At 39.8% G+C, this 24,030-nt stretch overlaps 1 protein-coding gene across 8 annotated transcripts in view; it reads right to left on the bottom strand.

Moving 5' to 3' along the window:
• Positions 1-20,771, bottom strand: part of LOC109718071 (external alternative NAD(P)H-ubiquinone oxidoreductase B1, mitochondrial-like) — a 28,617-nt gene extending 7,846 nt beyond the window's left edge. For 5 of the 8 annotated variants that reach the window (XM_020244077.1, XM_020244078.1, XM_020244080.1 and 2 more), the window contains exon 1: positions 20,516-20,770. In XM_020244077.1, coding sequence (XP_020099666.1) covers positions 20,516-20,601 — 86 coding nt within the window. In that variant the 5' untranslated portion in view covers positions 20,602-20,770. Of the gene's footprint in view, positions 1-14,318; positions 14,679-20,515 lie in introns of those variants that run through there. The other 3 variants (XM_020244084.1, XM_020244079.1, XM_020244081.1) reach the window with 3 other exon arrangements.

Below are 24,030 nucleotides of genomic sequence, written 5' to 3'. Positions count from 1 at the left end.
TTTCAAAAGCAAATAACATTTGGTAATTAAAATCAAACAGAAAGATCCAATGAACGTAAGAAATCCCAATTTAAATTAGAAAAAGAGTCTTGAAATCATGTACTGTCAAACGCTCGAGAATAGATTCGAATGCATACGCATTAATGGATCAATCCTAAATCTCCCTATCGCGAATTGTTTGTCTTTTCCAATTGAAACTTCTAATCTGATAGAAGAAAAAATAACTAGAGTTAGGGTTTCGAATAAGAGAATGGAGATTATGATAGAAAAGAATAGATTAGGGTTTGGATTAGAGTAGTTGCAGAAATGAAATAAAAGTCGAAGGACTCGTTGATAAAACCCCGGCATAGGTCATTGGCGCGACGGCTCTATCGAAGGGAAGGCGATGTTAGGGTTTCGATGGCGTAAATCACTTGAGGATAATTTCTCCTTTTTTTATTTCCGATCAAGTGGAGCCCTCCTCCTTTGTGTACTTTCGGATTAGAGAAGAAGGGGGATTGCTCCTCACATACAGATCCTTCCGTATGAGTGGAGTTGAGAGGAATCATACAGGTGGGTCCCGCACAAATAAGTCAATCTCAACGATCCTCGTTGCCTAATAATAAATCCAACAATTGGAATTAATGAAAGAAGATAAAATAGAAGAAGGGATGGAAAATAAGGTTCTCCCGCATGGAATCTCTCCAGCCGGACTCTCTCTATTTCGCATCACACGAAGGAAAAATTTGCGAGAAAATTTTCTCCAAATGAAACTTTTTTTAAATTCTCAAAACCATCGTGAACTACAATGAAGCCAATTACTCATACTTAAAAGTTCAAAACCCTAAGTTTCCTAGTAGAATAAGACGAAGAAACCAAATGCAACTAAAACTTACCTAATTTACTAAATCCTAACCAAATTACAAATAAATTTGCAAGAAGATAAAATAAAAGTATCCAAAAAAATAAATTCCTAACTAAATTCTACAATCCATTGGACTCCAATTAGGTAAATATTGTCGTAGTCAATTCCAACTTGACTCGGACTTGAGCCAAATGAACCGTTTTCCATCAATTCTTCCCGACTTTAGAAAATTCCACTCCATCGAATTGCAGTTGGTGCAGTTGTTTGGAAGTTGTAAAGAACGTAGGATACTATAATAAAATTCTTCGATCTTTTCCTTCTCTTTCTACAACATTAAAATAGGTCTAGAGGAAAGGTCACAAAATGCGGTAATGGGCCTAGTGGCTCATTGATCAAAAGGAGGGAATTATACGCATAGTTTTGTTAGGCTCGGAATAATGAAAACAAGGCTGAATATAAAATCGAGGAAAAGATCCACGGAAAAAATAAGGAATTCAACTTATCTTAAGACATTTGAATAGATCCATATGTTGCATAAACAATTTTTTATCAATTTCACGTAAACCCTATTCGGACATAATATCCGCAGTCATGATATTTCTATTAAATTCGTTTTCTCACATTAGTTCATTAAGAAATTTCTTAAAAGTTCTATTGCCGAAAAACTTAGTTGTTTTATATCCCCAATATACAAGTCTTGATTATTAATGAAAATGCACGTGCTTTATGTGTTAAGTTCGAAGGGTCAATTGGTTTAGGAACAAATTTTAAACCATGAGCAATATGCTTCTTAGTCAAAAAATGGAGCTGTTTGTTTACTCAAGGCACATTAGTGGAACTTGATGCATGCGCATGAGTGGGGATTTATGCAAATGTGGTTTAGATGGTTTTAATTCTTATCTTTTATCCATTATGAATGGAAGTGTATGTGTTAAATTTTTTGGAATATGTAAGATCCCTATCATAAATCCATGGTTGTCCTAAGACCCCGTTTGGTTCGGGGATAAAGCAAGGACAAAAAAAAAGAAAGGATAATGAAAGTTACCCCCGCTATTCAAACAAACGATGCATTTTTTGGCCGGAATAAAATATCACGCTCAAACCTAGCTATTCCCTGTAATATCCCTGAGGGTTAGTGTTACGATATATTTTATCTATATTAGGATGTTACGATATATTAGGATATTGTGTATTATTGCCTTATATAGAGTAGTATCATTACCTTCTATAGAGTAGGATTATATAGTATGTAATCCTAGTTATACTCTTACTATAGTAGTCATTGTTACTATAATAAGACAATCTCTTGTACTATATATATTCATTAATACAACTCAAGAGGGTATGCACTTTAGCCCTTCTTTCATGGTATCAGAGCGGGAACCCTAATGTGGGGATATCGATCCATAGCCACCATCCACCATAAATCTCACATTTTTCTATAGGTGTCTTTTCTTTTGGTTTTCTATCTTCCCAGTACTGCTACAGTACTATTGCTACAGTACTGCTACAGTATTTTTTACTACAGTACAACCGCTACAGTACCAGCACTACAGTACTGGTGCTACAGTGCCTCTGCTACAGTATTCCTGCTACAGTATTTTCAGCCTATCTCTGATTCCCCTTTGCTCCTCTGGTGCCGCTCGGACTGTCCTATTGTTGGTTGCTCGTATCGCTCGGTTCTTTCCTTGGTGCGGTCGATCTTATTTGGTGATAAGTGGTTCCTCTCATGTGGTAGAATTCAGGTTCTTTTTTTATTCACATCCGCTACATTCCGAATTATCTTTCTTTTTTATGTAATGGTGGATCCTTATCTTAAGGTAGTAAACATGTCTTCTTCTACCTCAAATTTGCCAATTGTTAATATCAAAACTCTCATACCACTAGAACTCACCGATTCCACATATCTTGTGTGGAAACAAGTCTTTTTTAATATTCTAGAAAGTTTTGGTGTTACAAAATATGTGGACGGAACTAGTGTTGTGCCTTCTCAGACTATCGATACTGCTGATAAGAAGGAGCTTATAAATCCTGAATATGTGAGTTGGAAAAAGAACGATACTACTATACTTTCATGGATTAATGCCACTTTATCTCTTAGCATATTACATATGGTTGTTTCTAGCTCACCTAAAACTGCATATGATGCTTGGAGAATTATTGAGGCATATTTTCTTGATAAGACTGCTTCCACGGCTTTTTCTCTAAAATCTGAATTGCGGAGCATCAAAAAAGGCTCAATGAGCATGAGTGATTACATGCAAAAGATCAAGACGATTGGTAATGCTCTTCAGGCGATTGGTGAAATCGAGTCAGACCATAATTTGGTCATGACTGTTCTTCTAGAGCTACCAGAGGAATATCGAGGTTTTGTTAGTGCTCTAAACACACACAGAAATAAGCCAACTTTTGAACAACTTCGTCCACTTTTGATGCAAGAAGAAACAGAAGTTCAGCGTCGCACTAGTGTGACTACGTCCTTTGCTATTCCCACTATTGACAGTGAAGCTCTTTATGCCAATCGTGAACGTGGTAATCGTGGAGGCCGTGGAGGTAGATATCGTGGAGGCCGAGGACAACGTGGTAGACACTATTCTGGTCGTGGATCTCCTGGAATCTACCCACAGTCTCAACCCAATTATCCTCAACAATCTTACACTCCAAATCAACAACCATACATTCCGAAGTCCGGCATACAATGTCAGATATGTGGAAAGTTCAAATACATTCGCTCTTCTGTGCCAATACGCTTCAATCATCCTTTCGCTGCTGATGAAGTTCCTCAGACCATTGCATGCTATGAACCTTCACAGAAGACCCGGGAGGAAGTCTATTCCGAATACCGAGCATCAAATCATATAACGGGCAAACTCTGGTATTTCTCATCTCATTCTAAACCTTATAGTGGGCATCGGCAAAAAATTCTTGGTGGTATGGAAATACTTGAATTACTCAAAAGGTGAACACTCAATTGAATACATCTTCTACTCTTTCTCTCAAAAGTTCTTGTTGTTCGCTACTATTAAAGAAATTTACTTCATGCGAAATTCTGTCAAGATAATAATTCGCTTTCTTGAAATTTACTCTACTGTTCTTCTAATAACGACAAGCATACCAGAGAAAGGAGCGTTCTTCGATTCCAAGCTCGGGAACGCTCACTTTACTTATCTCAATTTCTCTAGAACTTAGAACAGTAATTAATGGGATATAACAACAACTACTTATTGCATCTAGATTTTAGTGGAGATGTCTAGTCAGAACTCGGTTAGGTCATCTTAGCTTCCTGTTCTTTCTACATTTATGTAAAATAATAAAATTGTTTCTGATTCTGCAACTGAAATTACGTCTGCAAATGCTTTAAATATGGGAAAACATGTTAAAGCCTGCATTTCATGATTCGGAATCTCAATCTGCTTTCCTGTTTCATATTGTTCATGTCTGAGTTTCAATTCATCGTGCCTTCATGTTTCTGGATTACAAATATTAATGTTATTATTTATCGACGATTAAATTTAGAATTTTCCTGCTTTTTGCTTTAAAATTTAACACATAAATTATTTTGACAAATTTTCGAGTTCAAGAAAATGGTTGAAAATATAATTCACAGCTACTTAAAATTTCAATCCGGACAATGGTACGCACGAATTTTAAATGACAAGTTTACTAGTTTTAGCTCACAAAATGAAACTTATTTCACGATTCTGTCTTGTCCTTACCCTTCGCTCACAAAAATGCCTTGCTGAGAGAAAACATCAGCATTAACTAACATGTTAGAATCTAACTGTTAACTGCTGCCCCTCCTCGTTTTGGCTGTGAGGCCATCAATTGCTGTTTTCTTGTCAAATCGACTTCCGTCTCTTTACTGTTTTAAATGGCGTCACCATATGACATTCTCCATGTTTGGCTTCTTCTGACTTGCAACTTAACAAGAGTCTTTGGATTTTGTGTATCCCGCATGTTCAGGACATTGCAGATACAACTCTCTCCCGATCACTTTCCTTTATTTTTCTTGGTCTTCTGACAAACAGTAAGGGCTTCGCGCCGATCTCCGAGCACCAGTAAAGTTTTATTCTCGCCATGTTACAATTTGTTGAACTGTTTTCTACTTCTTGTTGCCAAATTTCTTCCTCATCTTCCCCCCACTTACCGTCAAATTTTCAAATGTTTCAACATTCTTTCTAAGCTCCTTAATTGGGCGAAGTCCCTTACCTCTCTTGATGCCATTCTCTGGTTTTTCTTCACACGCCTTTCTCCGAGTAGTTCAAATGCATTGTTTACGATCTGAGACTGTATCGAACTTTCTTCCACCTTTGAATCCAATGATGCCACTTTATTCATGTGTTAGTGATGAATTCATTTTGCATTATCCTACATTGCATCCACCCTGAACTCCAGATCATCCAGACACACAGGTTGCCTCCGACCTTCCTGCCTGCTCACAGCTTCCCTCCTCTGTTGAGTTACGCTTCACAGTCGAACAGGCCACTCTTCTTCTCACTGCTGAGCCGTCTACAATCCGGCAACACTCTATCTTACTCGATCTATGGCTAAGAATTCTTGCTCGGGTCTACTCCTTCCCTAGCTTTAACATACCTACCTTCCTAACTGAGCTACCACTTTTCATAAGCTTTCAGGAGCAGATGGCGTCTGCCATGGCTGAAGAATGATTATTATTCAGCCAAGGAACTTGGAGCTTGATTCCTCCTTCTGTCAATCTTATTGGCTGTAAATGGGTCTACAAAGTCAAACAAAAGGCCGATGGCTCTCTTGAGCGTCTCAAAGCTCGACTAGTGGCTCAGGGTTACAAACAATAACAAGGCATTGATTTTGATGAGACTTTTTCTCCGGTTGTCAAGTCGACCACTATTCGTACTGTTCTTTCAGTCGCTCTCTCCTCTGGATGGTCTCTCCGACAACTTGATGTGAAGAATGCCTTTCTTCATGGCACTCTCTCTGAGAAGTTTATATGAAACAACCACCTGGCTTTGTGCATCCTTCGCTTCCTAGTCACGTTTGCCGCCTACGTAAAGCGATATATGGTCTCAAACAAGCTCCTCGGGCTTGGTTTCAGCATTTCACTTCTTTTCTTTCTGAGATTGGTTTTGTTGGCAGCACTGCTGATCCCTCAATGTTTGTTTGTCATTCTTCCTCTGGCACTCTTGTTCTCCTCTTGTATGTTGATGATATTATTGTCACCGGCAGTTCCTCATCTCTTCTCGATGCTCTTATCGTTACTTTACAACGCGAATTTGCCATGAAGGATCTCGGACCGCTGCATTATTTTTTGGGTATTGAGGTTCATCGCTCTCCATCTGGTCTTCATCTATCTCAACAAAAATATGCGCATCAATTGCTTCAGCGACATGGTTTTCTTGACAGTAAGCCCGTTTCTACTCCTCTTTCGCCAACATCTCGTCTTTCTTCCCATGAAGGGCATCTTCTTGAGGATCCATACACTTATCGTCAGATCGTTGGTGCTCTCCAGTATCTCACTTTCACCAGACCGGACGTTTCTTATACCGTCAACTCTGTTGCCCAGTATCTTCATGCACCTCGTGAACCACACATGCAAGCAGTCAAACGTATTCTGCGTTATATTCGGGGAACGCTGACTTATGGCCTTCCTATCTCTCGCTGTGACAATTCTTCTCTTGTGGCCTTCGCTGATGCTGATTGGGCTGGTTGCCCGGATACACGTCGCTCTACTTCTAGATATTGCATTTTTCTTGGACCAAATCTTATCTCCTGGTCCGCTAAGAAACAACCCACCATTTCTCGTTCTAGTTCTGAAGCAGAGTATCGTGCTGTAGCCTACACACTTGCTGAGACAGTCTGGATTCGCCGTCTCCTTCGTGACCTTCGTGTTTTCTTATGGCGCTCTATCAGTATTTATTGCGATAATCTCAGCACCACCTACCTTGCGGCCAATCCTGTTCTCCATGCTCGCACGAAGCACATTGAACTTGATCATCAATTTTTGCGGAAAAAAGTTCAGTCTGGTGATTTGGCCTTAATTCATATTCCTTCTGACAAGCAACTTGCCGACATTTTCACCAAGCCCCTGTCATCCTCTCGGTTTTCGATATTGCGGCTCAATCTTCGCATCCGACCACCGGATGCTTAGCTTGCGGGGGGATGTTATGATATATTTTATCTATATTAGGATGTTACGATATATTAGGATATTGTGTATTATTGCCTTATATAGAGTAGTATCATTGCCTTCTATAGAGTAGGATTATATAGTATGTAATCCTAGTTATACTCTTACTATAGTAGTCATTGTTACTATAGTAAGACAATCTCTTGTACTATATATATTCATTAATACAACTCAAGAAGGTATGCACTTTAGCCCTTCTTTCAGTTAGCAGTCAAATTCACAACGTTAGCACCAGCTGGTCGACATTTCTGAAGAGTGTTTAGACGAATTGGAGCCGTTTGGCACAAAATAGATGCGAAAATAGACTCGAAGCTTGAAATCTGACAAACCTGAGGTTCTAGTAACTTTCAAGCGCCCAGATAGTGAGACCCGGCGCGTAATTCTTGTGGTGCTGAGTTGCGGAGCCAGCTGAGTTGACGAAGTGAATTCGGACTCTAATACGGGATTCCAGACCATGGGCTCTGATCTCCCTCCTAATCATCGATGGTTTGCTGACACGTGGCGTGTGGTAGGTGAGGGCCGTTGGAACTAGCTTTGCTTCAGATGCTCCGCTCAGGCGGCGTGGTTTGTGGCTATGGTAGAGAGCTGATCCGGGCGCGCAGTTCTAGGTTTAGGGCGCCCGAATGTGCAACTTCGGTGTTGAATCAGGTTATGCTCTGAAATTCCTGAGGCTTATTGTACCATTCCTGGACTTCTATAAAAGTGAGAGAACGTCTCGTGAGAACTCTTTTCCATTCTCCTTCACAGCAAGCTTCAATTTCTTAGCCAAATCCTCTAGACTAGCTCAAATCCATCTCCTTCTCCCTATGGTTGGTCAAGAACAGCAGGATTCCAGTAGCAGCTTTGCAAAATATTGATATTGTGAATTATAGATGCTTGCAGCTGCTGTGGGGAACCATTTCATGGATTGTAGACTGGAAGGAGAGTGTGTGGAGCAATTATAACTTCAATTAATTCTGGCTAGTAAGGTTGAATTACTGAATTTGTGGTGGTGGGACTTTTGAAGCTGGAATTGATTCTCCATCTTTCCTCACTAGTTTTGAAGCCTTTCTCACCGAAATTTCCATATTTGAAGGTGAGTTCAATGCTGAATTTGAATAGTTGACTTTAGGTGCTGTTTTTTAGGATTTTGATGGAATTTCCTGAAATTTTGAGTTCAAATCCTTGTAGCTTGAACTTGACTGGATTAAAGCGAGTTCCTCGCTACCATCTTGCTGATTTACACCTATTGCTACTGGAAATTTCCAGTTAGAAACTCAGATTTTCTCAATTTGAGGTAGGGTATGTTTTAGTGTTAATTTTTGGATTCTGAATCTAGGCCTCCCTTTGTGGATCCGAATTGCTGTGGTGAGTTGTGGTTGTTGTTTGAGCTGAGAGCAGGTGAAGCAACCCATTTTGGTGTTTGGTCCTGTTGTTAGAAGGTGAGTTTGACTAAGATTGGCCCTTTAATTTCAGATTTTGAGCTTTGGATTCAGGGTTTGAGCTCATCCTGTTTTTAATGGCTTGCTAGCTGATCTGGGCTCAAGTTTGGGGCACCCAGAACCTGCTGCTAGAGGCTCCAGCAGTGTCGTTTATTTTCAAATTGCAATTTGGATTTGGGGTCCAAAGAAATCCCATTTTGATTTATTGCAATTTTGATTTGGGGTCCGAAAAAATTCCTTTATTTTCAAATTGCAATTTGGATTTGGGGTCTGAAGAAATTCCCTTTTAATTTATTTCAATTTTGATTTGGGGTCCCAAAAAATCCTCTTATTTTCAAATTACAATCTGGATTTGGGGTCCGAAGAAATTTCCTTTTTAAATTTTGCAATTTTGATTTTTATTGAACCAAAATTCAGATGTCCAAAGAAATCATCTGACCCGGTTTGGAATTTTTGTGGCTTGATTCGACGTTCTCGAAAGGGATTGAAGAGTCCTAAGAAACGGGGAATCATTGATTCCCCTCCCCTCTTCTTTCGAAAACGCCAAACCTATGAGGATGAAGATGACTGCGGCGTAGATGACGACGGTGGCATAGATCGTAACGGTCGGCGGACTTAGTTCGACATTCTCGAAAAAGGTTGAAGGGTCCGAAGAAAAGGGGAATCATTGATTCCCCTCCCCTCTTCTTTCGAAAACGCCAAACCGGGAAGATGACTGCGGCGTAGATGACGACGGTGGCATAGATCGTAACGGCTGGCGGACTTGGTTTGACATTCTCAAAAGAGGTTGAAGGGTCCGAAAAAATGGAAAATCATTGATTCCCCTCCCCACTTCTTTCGAAAACGCCAAACCAGCGAAGTTCAAGATGACTGCAGTGTACATGACGATGGTGGCATACGTCGTAACGGCCGACAAATTTGGTTCGACATTCTCGAAAGAAATTGAAGGGTCCAAAGAAATAGGGAATCATTGATTCCCCTCCCCTCTTCTTTCGAAAACACCAAACTGGTGAGGTTGAAGATGACTCCGGCATAGATGACGACGATGGCATAAGTCGTAACGGCCGGCGGACTTGGTTCGACATTCTCGAAAGAGGTTGAAGAGTTCGAAAAAACGGGGAATCATTGATTCCCCTCCCCTCTTCTTTCGAAAACGCCAAACCGGTGAGGTTGAAGGAGGTCGCGATAATGTGAATCACCCATCCCATCAATTAACGGCTTCGAATGGGGTATAGAGAGGTCCCAAGAAACGGGGAGCCATTGGCTCCCGTCCCCTCCCATCGAAGTCGTCTAGATCCCATCGAAGTCTAATCCTCGAGTTTCGAGAATTTACTTCCTAACAGCTTCTTAGTTCTCTATGCCGCAAACCAATCTTTGCATATGACCAATAGATGCTTAGCTTCCAGGGGAATGTAACGATATATTTAATACAACAGAATATATTTAGTATTCTATTATTTGTTGTTTTATATAGTATAGGTCTATATGGTATCTCCAGTTGTAATTTTACTATAATAGGTTGGACTATATACTATTTATTCTAATCAATACAATCCTAGAAAACTATGTATGCTCTTTTGCCCTTTTTCATGGTATCAGAGCAAGAACCCTAACTAGGGAGGACTTTTTTACAAAATAACCATCTAAAATTATATAATTTGCGAAATAACCCTATCAAATTTGTATTTGGCAAATTAACTCTCGAAACGCAGTGAATCATTCACCGCATTCTGAAAGTGATATTTGATTATTACAATTTTAATAACATTCAACAACTATTGGAAAGATTAACTATGCAACAACAAACTGCAGTTGGAGAAGATTCGGAAAGTGACCCTGATTTTGACAATCGTACTTTACCTGCTAGAAGAAATCCTCTTTGTCAAAATCAAGGAAATATACATCGCTGGGATCAAGGCATTTAAGTGGACGTGAGTGAGTTCGAGGGTAAATTACAACCTGAAGATTTTGTGGATTGGCTAGACAAAATAGAACAATTTTTTGAATGGAAAGAATTACCTGATGACAAAAAAGTTAAATATCTCCCTTAAATTGAAAGGACATGCCTTAGTATGGTGGAAACAAGTTCAAAACGATAGGGTTAGAAAAGGTAAAGAAAAAGATTACCTCGTGGGAAAGAATGAAAGAAAAACTTAAAGGAAAATTCTTACCGATTGATTATCGTCAAACTATTTTTCAAAAATTACACAATCTTAAACAAGGGTCTAAATCAGTACAAGAATATACTGAAGAATTTTACACCCTTCAAGCTCGTAATGAACTTAAAAGAGGACGAAGAACAGCTAATAGCTCGCTATCTAGCCGGTCTTCGAACTCAAATCCAAGATGAGTTAGCTCTTTTAACTTTCTACAGGGTCAACACGGCTTATAGTCATGCACTTAAGGCTGAGAATAAACTTAAAAGACAAACCTTACGTCAGGGAAGTGCGAGCATAAAGAACACCATAGGAACTAAGCCTATCCCAAAGAATGATAGTCAAACCTCTTCAAGACCTGTTCAAGACCTTAAGGGCAAAGAAATTTTAGGTGCAAAACCCGTTGAATCTGGCATCATTTGTTATAAATGTAACAAACCTGGACATAAATCCTCTGATTGCCCTCTGAGAAAATTTGATTCTAGAACCAATCTAATAGAAAGTCATGAAGAAAATGAAAATGGGGAAGAAACTTTAGAACAAAAAGATGTAGATGAGATTTCCGAAGAATCTCCTGATGCTACTGAAACAAATCTCATGATCCATCGAGTCCTATCAGCCTCTAAGTCCACCCAAGATGATTGGAAGCGTCGTAGCCTTTTCAGAACCATTTGTAGAGCAGGAGGCAAGTTTTGCTCTATGGTCATTGATAGTAGAAGTACTGAAAACTGTCTCTAGAGAAATGGTTGATAAACTTAAACTGAAAACTGAAAAACTGAAAAACTTGCTCAACCTTACAAAATAGCTTGGTTTAAGGATGGGGATGAATTTCCTGTAATTGAAAGATGTCTTGTTGAATTTTCTATTGGAAAAACTTATACTGATAAAGTTTGGTGTGATGTTGTTCCCATGGATGTAAGTCACCTATTGTTAGGTAGACCTTGGCAATTTGATCGTAGCACTATACATGATAGTAGGGAGAACATTTACATTGTCACAAAGGACAACAAGAAAGTTAGATTGGTTTCCCTGAATTACGTTCCCAAACCAAAATCTAAGGCAATTGAGTCCCAAAAGCAACCCTCCAATAATAAGCAGAAAATGATGGTTTTGAACAAAAGCCAATTCTCTAAAGATCTAGCAAAGTCTCCAGTGGTATAAATTCTTTTGGCAAAAGAAAAATCGAAGAACACTGAAGTTCCTCAAGATGTTCAACCATTGCTTAATGAATTTTCTGATATCATGCCTGAGGAACTCCCCGATGGCCTTCCACCTATGAGAGACATCCAACACTGCATTGATTTTGTACCCGGTGCTAGTCTTCCACAGCCCATTACAGGATGAGTCCCGCTGAACATGAAGAGTTACATAGGCAGGTCTCTGAACTTCTGCAAAAAGGTTACATAAGAGAAAATATGAGCCTTGTCGCGGTGCCTGCCCTCCTTACACCAAAAAAGGATGGAACGTGGCGAATGTGTGTTGACAGTCGTGCAGTCAACAAAATTACCATCAACTATAGGTTTCCCATTCCTAGGATTGATGATATGCTTAACATGTTAGGAGGTGCGAAGATATTCTCTAAGATTGACCTTAAGAGCGAATATTATCAAATCCGTATTCGACCTAGAGATGAATGGAAAACAACGTTCAAAACTAAAGAAGGATTATACGAGTGGCTGGTTATGCCGTTTGGGCTATCCAATGCCCCTAGTACTTTCATGCGCTCTATAAACCAAGTCTTGCTACCATTTATTGGAAAATTTGTCGTAGTTTACTTCGACGGCATTCTGATTTATAGCGCGAGTCCTGAAACTCATATAGATCATTTAAGACAAGTGCTTCAAACTTTAAGAGATAACAGCTTACACCTGAATCTTAAGAAGTGTACATTTCTGACCGATAGCCTTACCTTCTTAGGCTATGTGGTGTCCACCGAGGGAATTAAAGTAGATCCTGCTAAGATAGAAGCAATTCAAAATTGGCCAACCCCAAAGACTATAACTGAAATCTGAAGTTTCCACGGTCTTGCGTCGTTTTATCAGCGTTTCATTCGAAATTTCAGTTCATTAATTGCGCCAATAACTGATTGCCTAAAAGGGGGTAAATTTACTTGGACATCTGAAGCTGAAAAAAGTTTTCAATTGGTTAAGGACAAACTTACAAAGGCTCCAGTACTTGCCTTGCCCGACTTCGAAAAGGTGTTTGAGATTGATTGTGATGCCTCACATATCGGAATTGGAGGCGTACTGTCTCAAGAGAAACGTCCTATAGCCTTCTTTAGTGAAAAATTGAACGATGCACGAGCACGTTACTCCACTTATGATCTTGAATTTTACGCGATCGTGCAGGCTTTGTAACATTGGCGACCTTACTTGATTCATCGAGAGTTTATTCTTAATTCGGATCATGAAGCATTGCAATATTTATATTCTCAAAAAAACATGAACAAAAGACATGCCAAATGGTCTGCATTCCTGCAAGAATACACTTTTCACTTGCGGCATAAACAAGGCATTGCTAATCGAGTCGCTGATGCACTCAGTCATCAAAACCATTTGCTTATCACTTCTTCCTTACAGATAGTAGGATTTGAGATAGTTAAGGACCAATATCAAAATGACCCTAACTTCGATCCTATCCTAAAAAAGTGCTTATCTCCCGACAATGATTCACCTTCTGATTACTGTTTGGACAGCGGGTATCTTTTTAGAAAGTCCAAGTTGTGCATTCCCCAGGGATCGTTAAGAGAGTCCTTGATTCAGATCTTGCATAGCAGCAGGCTAGGGGGACATTTCGAAAGGGACAACTTCGGGATTAGTTCAAGAGAGGTATTGTTGGCCTAACATGAGTAAGGACGTCGAAAGGTTTGTCCAGCGGTGTAAGACTTGTCAATCATTTAAAGGACAAACTCAAAATACTGGCTTGTATACTCCCCTGCCTATTCCCACTATGCCCTGGGAGGATATTAGCATGGACTTTGTCCTAGACCTACCCAAGACTGCACGCCAAGTTGATTTAGTTTTTGTGGTTGTTGATCGTTTTACGAAAATGGCTCATTTTATTCCTTGCAAGAAAACTTCTGATACATCACATATTGCAAAATTATTTTTCAATGAAATTGTACGTTTACATGGCATCCCTAAATCAACTACCTCTGATCGAGATACAAAATTTGTTAGTCATTTTTGGCGAACTTTAATGTCAAAGGCAGGAAGCAAACTGAATTTCAGCAGCCCATACCATCCACAAACTGACGGGCAAACGAAAATAGTAAATCGATCTTTGGGTAATCTCTTAAAATATTTAGCTGGAGAAAAACCAACACAATGGGATTTAATTTTACCCCAAGCTAAATTTGCTTATAACAGTTCCATAAACCGAACCATTGGAAAATCTCCTTTTGAAGCTTTATATGGCCGTCCTATAGCCCACTTTCTTGACTGAGCACCAATACCTTACCCTGGTAGAGTTAGTGCAGATGCCAACTATTACCTAAAACAGATTCAAGAGGTGCAACAACAAGTTCATCAGAGGTTGCGAGATTCCACTGTCAAGTACAAGGAGTCAGCAAATAAACATCACCGAGATATGACTTTTAATGAAGGAGAGAATGTCTTAATCTATTTTAGAAAAGAAAGATTCTCAGCTGGAGACTAGCAAGTTGAAGAGGAAAAAGTACGGGCCATTCAAAATTCTGAAAAAATTAGGGAAAAATGCTTATCTAATTGATCTACCTCCGGAAGTACCGACGTCCCCGATCTTCAATGTCAGTGAGCTAGACGAGTACCACGGAGAGGCCCCCTCTACTGTCGATATTGATAGCTCGACATCTCGCTCTGACATCGAAACTCCATCAAATGGCGTGGAGGATATTCTGGATGTGCGCGAGTCAGCGACGCGACGTGGTACTCATCACCGATACTTGGTGTGTTGGCGTGGACGACCATTGTCCGATAGCAGTTGGATTTCTGAGGCGGAGTTGCGCCAACTTCGAGAGGACTTGTACCAGAGATATCAGGATGCTATCTCGACGGAGTCGAGATTTTCCCAACTCGAGGGGAACTGATGCAGCAAATAAATCTCGTTTTATTTTCGAATGCAATTTTTTTTTATTTTGCAGGTTCGTGTTTGATTCAGACTTAAATTATTTAGTTTTAGTTGATTTGGCTAACCCAAACCCTTTTCTCCAATAAACAAAGAAATAATCCCAAAAAAGACCTTTGGAATTACCAAAAAAAAGAAAAAGTCCTTTGAAATTCCCAAAAGCGCGAGGAAAAAGCGTCGATGATCTCACCGGGAAGTAGAACACTAAGGATAAAGTGTGAGAGTAGAATTTTCTATTCATCCAAATATATCTCCCTTAAGGCTTCAAGAACCATGTATTTATAGTGTTGAGAGCCCTCTGATAATAAATTATTGTCTTTTCGTTTTCAACACAACACGGTCACCCAAGAGTCATGCATAGAAAACGAAGCAATTTTGAAAATTTCAAAGGTCTTTTTTTTTTGGGAGGGGGGAATTCCAAAGGTCTTTTTTAGGATTGTTTCTTTGTTTATTGGAGAAAAGGGTTTGGGTTAGCCAAATCAACTAAAACTAAATGATTTAAGTCCGAATCAAACACGAACCAATAAAATAAAAGAAAATTGCATTCGAAAATAAAACGAGATTTATTTGTCAATGAGCTATACGAGTACCACGGAGAAGCCCCCTCTACTGTCGATATTGATGGCTCCACATCTCGCTCCGACATTGAAACTCCATCAGATAGCGTAGAGGATATTTTGGATGTGCGCGAGTCAGCGACGCGACGTGGTACTCATCGCCGATACTTGGTGCGTTGGCGTGGACGACCATTGCCTTTCGGTTTACATCAATTGGTATCAGAGCAAGTTCTTTTCGTGGGAGCGTATGTTTTGATCTAAACAACTTTTTCCTGGTATTCAACTTTGGGCCAAAATATTTCAAAAAAAAAAAAAGAAAAAAGAGCATCACTTTTTGATCAACTTGAAAGTTGTTTAGATCAAAACAAACGCTCCCACGAAAAGAACTTGCTCTGATACCAATTGATGCAAACCGAGAGGTTGCCAAAATTGAATTTTCAAGTTTGGTTAAGGACAAACTTACAAAGGCTCCAGTACTTGCCTTGCCCGACTTTGAAAAGGTGTTTGAGATTGATTGTGATGCCTCACATATCGGAATTGGAGGCGTACTGTCTCAAGAGAAACGTCCTATAGCCTTCTTTAGTGAAAAATTGAACGATGCACGAGCACGTTACTTCTCTTATGATCTATTTCCTTGAGTTTGAAAAAGAGGATTTCTTCTAGCAGGTAAAGTACGATTGTCAAAATCAAGGTCACATTCCGAATCTTCTCCAACTGCATTTTGTTGTTGCATACTTAATCTTTCCAATAGTTGTTGAATGATGATAAACCTTCAATATATGAGATAATAACAATCAACTGAAAATACATATAATAGTTCCAAAAGGTAAAATTCAGCTACTTCCCGGTGAGATCATCGACGCTTCTTCCTCGCGCCGAGATCGTCTTCTTCCTCAACTTGATCGCTGTCGCTTCTTCCTCGTGACAAGATCGGCTTCTACTTCTACCCCTCCTCTTCTTCCGAGTCACTACCTCATCTTCTTCTTCCCCGTTGTCACTACCTCATTTTTGGCGAGCTTTATAATGTCAGACCTACCCGTGGCACTTATTGTTGGTAACGGTGGAAGGCTAGATTAAATCAAGTCGAGGAAGAAGACGATCTCGGCGCAAGGAAGAAGCATCGATGATCTCACCGGGAAGTAGAACACGAAGGATAAAGAGTGAGAGTAGAATTTTCTATTCATCCAAAATTATATCTCCCTTAAGGTTTCAAGAACTATGTATTTATAGTGTTGAGATCCCTCCTATAATAAATTATTGTCTTTTCGTTTTCAACATAACACGGTCACCCAAGAGTCATGCATAGAAAACGAAGCAATTTTGAAAATTTCAAAGGTCTTTTTTTTTGGGGAATTCCAAAGGTCTTTTTGGTATTATTTCTTTGTTTATTGGAGAAAAGGGTTTGGGTTAAGCCAAATCAACTAAAACTAAATGATTTAAGTCCGAATCAAACACGAACCTACAAAATAAAAAAAAATTGCATTCGAAAATAAAACGAGATTTATTTGCTGCATCACAACTACTTCGGTTGGCATAAAGATCGAGGTGGTTCCAAACTACTTCGGTTAGGATAAGGATAGAGATGGCTCCAACTACTTCGGTTAGGATAAGGATCGAGGTGGTTCCAAACTACTTTGATTAGGATAAGGATCGAGGTGGCTCCAACAACTTCGATTAGGATAAGAATAAAGTTGTTATTTTCAAAATATTTTGTTCTTATCTTCTTGTAAGCCTGAAGGCTATAAATAGAGACCCTACTGCCTCTTGTAAAGTCACTCCAGTTTGGAGAGAATTAATATACGGACTCTTCCACATAAATTTATTGTGTTCTTTTCTTTTTTCTCTTTAATCTGGTTTCAGACATCCATCTGCAACATTGCTTCCTCCTCCGGCGAATCAGTCCAAAGGAGATATTAGTAGATAATGATAATAAACCAACATTTATTTCTAAAATAGAAATGCAAGTATAAAAGGAATAGTTACAATGCCTCAAGTATATGTACAATATGCCACAAATGCTAAAACATGTGATTTCATATTTTCCCTAACTAGCCTCTTATTTCTAACTAATCATTTGTTCAGCTCCATTCTAGACTACACACCACATGCGTACACGATATACCACAATGAAACCATATATCATATGTTTACACATTTATCTCATTTCATTCCTTATCTTTAACCAACGTATTAGATCGGTTGCCTTCCTCATTATACACCTCATTTCATTTCTCAACTTTAACCAACTTGCCAGTTTAGTTTCCTTTCTTATTACATCTCATGAAGAGTCAATTACTCTCAAACTTCTCTCCAATCGGCAGGTATGGGGTCAGGTGCTCTCGGACTCCCCCCAAGTATTTTATAGAGAGCCAATTTCTCTCGGACTCCTTCCTGTTCTTTGACACTTTTAGAAGGTCGCACATATTTTACCATTTCAACCTAAGTTCATGACTTCTAGGGTTAATCACATTATTCATTTGCCATACCCTTGTTCTTTAAGTCAAGTATAGCCTAGAGTTCACATGCCATTATAGCTCATACTCTAGTTTCCATCCTGGGTTCGATGTCACCATTTTAACACCTTAGGTTTCAACCTAGGTTAAATGCCACACTTGTTGTCTATATTTCAAGATTCTCATGACACCCAATCATGTATACACCTACCTTTGGTTCATCTATACAACAAGGTTTACATAGATGTCCATACATGCATGCCACATGTTTTTTCTAACATACAAGGATTAAAACCCTACTTTTCTCCTAGATAAATGCTCATTAGGCCATCTTGACCTACTTGATCTCTCAGCATGTAACTAAATCCACTTTAGCTTACATTTTACTCATAACCTATGCATGCAATCAAAGAATGGTTTATACAAAGGAAAGATTAAACCCATTTCAGTAATATTCCCCACCTTCTTCTAACTCTCTTCTAAGGGATAATCCTTCATCTCCATAGAACACCAAGAAAATCCTAAAAAGGAGACTTAAACCAAGTTAGAACTCTCAAATCTTACTTTTGAGAAAACTCCAAAAGAAACTTTAAGAACACCAACTCACATCTTCTCTTCTTAGCAAGTGAAACGTCGGTGGAGTGGACTTCTTCTCTCCTAGAGCTTACTCTTGAAGCCTTTGATCTTCTCCAAGCCTTCAATCAAATGGATTTCCAAGATGAAACTATAGGATTTTTAGGGCATTGTTGCTTGAGCGAGAGAAGAAAAGAGAGGATGGACAGGGGAAATAGGCTGGAAAATTAGGATTTAGTATGAAAACCCTATTTATAAGGGTGCTGCAATAGCAATTAAACCTCTCAATTTTTCTTAATTGCAAAACAGACCACCTCAGCCTTTATGCCAAGTTTCAGGCGCTCGCCCGTACTTTAGGGCACCTGCCCGAACTTTCAAGCGCCCGACTCCGTCCTAGCTATGCCCAGTCGAGGAACCGGGGGCCAAGTGGATCCGCCAGCTTCACAATCCGCGCGCCCGAAGTAGGAACCGGGCATATGTTTATTTAGTTCCTCGCACAAAGGGTGGTCTCTGTTGACCGTCCGAATGAGGTATCGAGCGCCCACGAGAAACCGTCCAAAAGGTGTTTCAGACGCCAGCAAGGATTTCAGGCGTCCAAAACCTCAATCCACCGAAACACACTCTCAGGTTGGAAGTCCGAAAGTTGTCCGGACGCCCACAAGTTAGGTCCAAAATACCATCTGGGCACCCACAGAGCAAACCGAGCGCCCAAAAGCTGGATTGCGTGCCAACATGCTCTTTAAAAGAATGTCTGGATGATACAGGCACTCCGACTGGCCGTTCAAAACCCTTTTCAATTGCCCGAATCCCTATTTCGGGCGTTCGAAAAGGTTTGGAACTTAGATTCCTTTGTTCTGAAACCCCGTTTCTATCCGAATTGATTTCAACTCAGTCTAAGCCTCTCAAAATCCATTTTAATCATGTCTAGCATGATCAAATCGCATTTTGTCGAACTAACTAAAGTCCGATACATTTCATCTAGCTCCTTTTATGCCAATTATAAGCTTAACTCATGTGGCTTGGTCACATGGCTTTTTAGTGGTAACTCCTTACCAATCATCATGCTAGCTACTAAGTCAAACTAGGACCACTATAAAAGGTTGTCTGCATAGAAAGGGAGCTTCATAGATCAGGGATAAGAAGATATTATGGGCTTTCCTACTCATATCTAATGTCTTTTATAGTAGAATAATTTAATGGAATAGTGCGGTGAAATATCCCAGATAAAGAAAAAAAATGGTGAAGCCTGTTGAAACAAAACCGATATTGCTCTTGTAAATGGGATGGAGAATCAAAGTGGATTAATTAGGTGACTGAAATCAAGCTACGGCTGTTTCTAGAAATGTTTAATAAGTGCTAATTATATACTTGACTTAAAATCATTGCCAATACCTAAAAATAGGCTTTTATCCCCAGTAATTGTTTCCAATTTCACTCTCAGTCGACATCTCAGATGTCGATTATCAAGGAGTTAAAGACTGAAGTAAAATAAAATATAGTGATTAAGGAGCAATTATACAAATCATCCCTTCTACAGTAATGAGTTATGGTCAAATTGTAAATATAATTGGAAAATTAAACTAATTAATCTCCATTTATGATGTAGTCTCCGTCAATGAGACTTGATCTGCACAGGTTGTGATTCTATCAGACCTAATTTTGGGTTCGCAAATAACAGTATTTAGAGCCGAGCTCCTCATAGAGAAGGCTGACTCATCTGCCCTTTTAGATGATTAGGCTTCGTTGGATGGACGATAGGAGAGAATAATATTTGGGGAGCGGAAAGAGGGTTTAGCAACTCAATAAGAGACGCCTCTAAATTGCTAAATCCCCTTCCTTTCCTGACATCACTGAAATAACCAATCTCTCAACCAATATCTAAGTCGGTAGTAGAATTAGTAAGTTGCTGCTGGGCCTAAATCAGGCCAAAATGCTTAAGCCCGTATGACCGACATATCGATACTTGAAAGTCGTCCCTCCTTTATTCAATATGCTAAACTCGTCTTGCCGAGCGAGCCCATCGTCATGCTTAAAACCCAAAGAATGATGCGGGTGAAAGCCAGTACGGGTAACAAAACACACTTTTCACCTGGAACTGGTTGACTCGGAACTAAGGATGGGATAAGGAAATTAGAGCGGAATAGAAAAATAAGCAGGCATATTTTTCCAACACAAGATGATGATGATGATGATGATGATGATGATGATGATGATGATGATGAATAGAGTGATCGATCACGGAACCTTGCCGCAGCGGCGAGGGCGAGGACGAGCCTGGAGAAGGGGGAGGCGGCGCCGTCGAAGGAGTAGGCGGAGAGTCGCATCCTCATTCTCCGGCAATGGTGCGATAGCTAATTAAGCTAGATTAGATATATTTTAATATTTCCAGCTGCTCGCCTCAAAAGAAAAGGGAATAGAAGAAGACGAGAGGAGACCCAAAAAAAAGAAAATGTTGGAGCTGGCGTTTCCCAGTCGCGATGTGCTCCATGTGACCGCGTGCAGAGTTTTGACATTTTTATTGTACAAATGTATTAAAATATATTTTTTATTTTTTTTTTTGAGAAAATAAAAATTTTTTGAGAAAATATATTATTAATTTTTTATATACTAAAATTGTACAAATTTATTATTCTCTTTTGTTGACACACAACAAGTCCGGCCCAAATACTCATGCGCCCAGTACACCATAATTTTTTAAAAAATATTACTTTATTTTTAATATATATATATATATATATATATATATATATATTATTTTTAATATATAAATATTTAAAATGCTAGAAAATTTAATTAATTAAATTTTATTTTAAAATTTTATTTTTGGCATTTCAACTGTACAAATTCATTGGTGTTCATAAAATGTACACATATACCAGGTGCAGGCAATAATTTATAATAGTAATAAGGTGTGTGTCCGGGATTTTTTCGAAAATAACCCTGTGAAATTTCGTATTTGCCAAAATAACCCTGTGAAATTTTTATTTGTGAAACTAACTCTCCTCTCGCCACCTCAGCCGCCACATTAGCGTTTCTCACAAAGACGATGATTCGTTCACCGTCTTTGGGCAGTCCTCTTGAAGACGGTGAATCGTTCACCGCCTTCTCTAGGCGTAACCCTTCTCGGCAATTCCCCGCGCACCCTACCGCCTTCTCAGCAATTCCCCGCGTAGCTTAAGGTGCCTCGAGAAGACGGTGACTCGTTTACTGTCTTAAGAAGGCGGTGAGTCATTTACCGTCTTACCGAGGCTTGAATCATTCACCGCCTTCTTGGCAATTCCCCGCATCCTTCTTGGCAATCCCCTGGTGCAAGGTAGAGAAGACGGGCACTGGTTTACCGCTTTCACAAATGCGGCGAATCGTTTACCGCCTTATCTAGGCGCAAACCATTCACCGTGTGCGGAGAGCATAGATAAGACGGTGAATTGTTCACCTTCTTTTGAGTGAATCCAACACAGATAAGACGGTGAATGATTCACTGTCTTAGTTTTTCTACACTAAAGACGGTGAATAGTTCACCGTCTTTAGTGCAAACACCACCCACTCCATTTGGACTTAGCCAATTTTTTTCCCGGGTTTGTGGTTTGCACTAAAGGCGGTGAACCATTCACCGCCTTTAGTGCAAACAGCTGCAGGTGCTGATTTAAACTTGATTTTAAAGAAAATTTCAACAAGTTTGACGCAAGTTTTTTCACGATAATAAATTTTCCAACAAAAAACGCAACATCATGAGTGGAATAACAAAATACAATCAACAAGATAAAAATATCAAAAAATACCCCAAGAAATATACAAATATGCACTAAATTAAGTATTATATAATATTATACAAAGTCTAAGTTATCTAAATCAAAGATATACAATCAACCTCTCAATCTTCCTCTCCCTCGACGTCCTCGTGCACGACCACGTCCACGCCTACGGCCACCCTCTACAACGAGATCAGCAATAGGTACGTCATCAATTGCCTCGATATCGGTCATCTCATCGAGATCCGCAATCATAATGCCCTCGGGATGCTCCGGTATCGCCTGAGTCTCCTCGATAGTGGCTGGTCTAGATGTTGGGCGGGCCTGTGATGAAGACGCGGCATGACGTCGAGAATAGACGAATGTAAAGTGCTCTCTAGAGACTGGCGGCGGCAAAAGCAAGTCCAAGTCCAATGGCCTTAAAGGAAATCTCTCAGGGGCGGCGGACATATCAGCAACATCACTAGGAGATGGAGATCCAGCAGATGTCGATGTCTGACGATGGTGATGACCCGATGTCGATGCATGTCTAAAATCTCGACCTCTGATATCAGTGGCGACATGTATAGTAGGAATGTACTCCAGTACACTATCAAGATCGATATCCATACCCGTCAATGCCTCCATCACTGCATCATAAGAAGGCCGATCATGAACTAGCCTTCTGATGCTATACTGTGTCTGTCGTATAGCGTCCACCTGCATTATAGATAATAACTCACCTTTGGCAATCTATATTATACAAAAGATTAAAAAAATAATAAATGGGCTGAGTGATCGTACCAAAACTCTCTCGGTCTGGCCACAAGGCTGGTAAGTCAATGGTGGACGCTGTACTGGACGAGAAATCCATCTTCTCGTGATCTGTCAGTACCACTCCATATAAATCGAGGTCACCTGTATCAGGTCATCACCGACAATCGGATGCTGGTCAATAATGGCCTGTAATCTATCTCCCCATCTCTCGATGTGTGCAGCATGAAAGTGGGCCCAATCCTCATCTGGCCGCCCCTGAGAAGTGTAGCGCCGGATGGTTTCCACCGGAATGGGTATATGCTGGAAGAGACCAAACTGCCGTAGGACTCGATCTGGCATGTGAAGCTCAACGATATGAAAACAAATTAGTGTCGTCCGAGATCGCCATACCTCACTGCCCTGTACACAGAATGCCGGTAGCACATCTATAATAGCATCTGTGTACGGCCGCCATGTCATCTGTGAAAAAGCCAATAATAGTCAGCTGAAATATCAGTTGAAATAGTCAAAAAATGGTTGCATTAATATGTTCCTGAGTCTCTCTCTGTTGGTCTAACTCATCTCTATAGAACTCTATATCTGTTGTTCTAACGTTTGCTGCAAAATGTAACCCATCGGCGTTCGACCACCTAATATTTGAAAAGTATATTTGTTAGTTGCAAATGTGTATATATATATATATATATAGAAATATATTCGGTATCAAATTTATATATCATACCAGCAACCCATAGGGTAATCAGCCATGTCGGCAACAGCTCCAACGCTAGTAGGTCGGCCGACATGTAGATGGTCCCACGCCCAAATCTATAAATAAATGACAATAAATTAAACTGTTGAACTTAAATAGGAGAAGCTTTATATAACAATTATTATATATTACTCATAATGCCTATACTAATGTCGCGAAGCAACAGCATTCGACCTTTCCTTTTAATGCAGTGGATCCCAAAGCTCGATATAGATAGGCCAGTGCTGCTGCACCCCAGGCTAAACTACCGTATGCATCAAAACCGCTATAAGTGGCAGCCACTTAAGATGAACCCTATATCCGGTGGGGTTTGGAAATAGACTACAGCCAATCTGATATAATATATATGCACGTGCAGTGGCTGCAACTAATCCAGCCGGAGCATCCAAATGTAGATGATGAAACTGCTGGTATATCCAATCTAATCTAATCTGCCCAGCTCGGATGTCATCCGGCACAACCAAAGCGCCTGACAAATATCTGACCACGGATACACTGTAGTC

The sequence above is a fragment of the Ananas comosus genome, linkage group 12 (assembly GCF_001540865.1).
Source record: "Ananas comosus cultivar F153 linkage group 12, ASM154086v1, whole genome shotgun sequence".
NCBI classification, from domain to species: Eukaryota; Viridiplantae; Streptophyta; class Magnoliopsida; order Poales; family Bromeliaceae; genus Ananas; species Ananas comosus.
The sequence above is the reverse complement of the archived record's forward strand: the minus strand, read 5'-3'. Positions and strand labels throughout refer to the sequence as shown.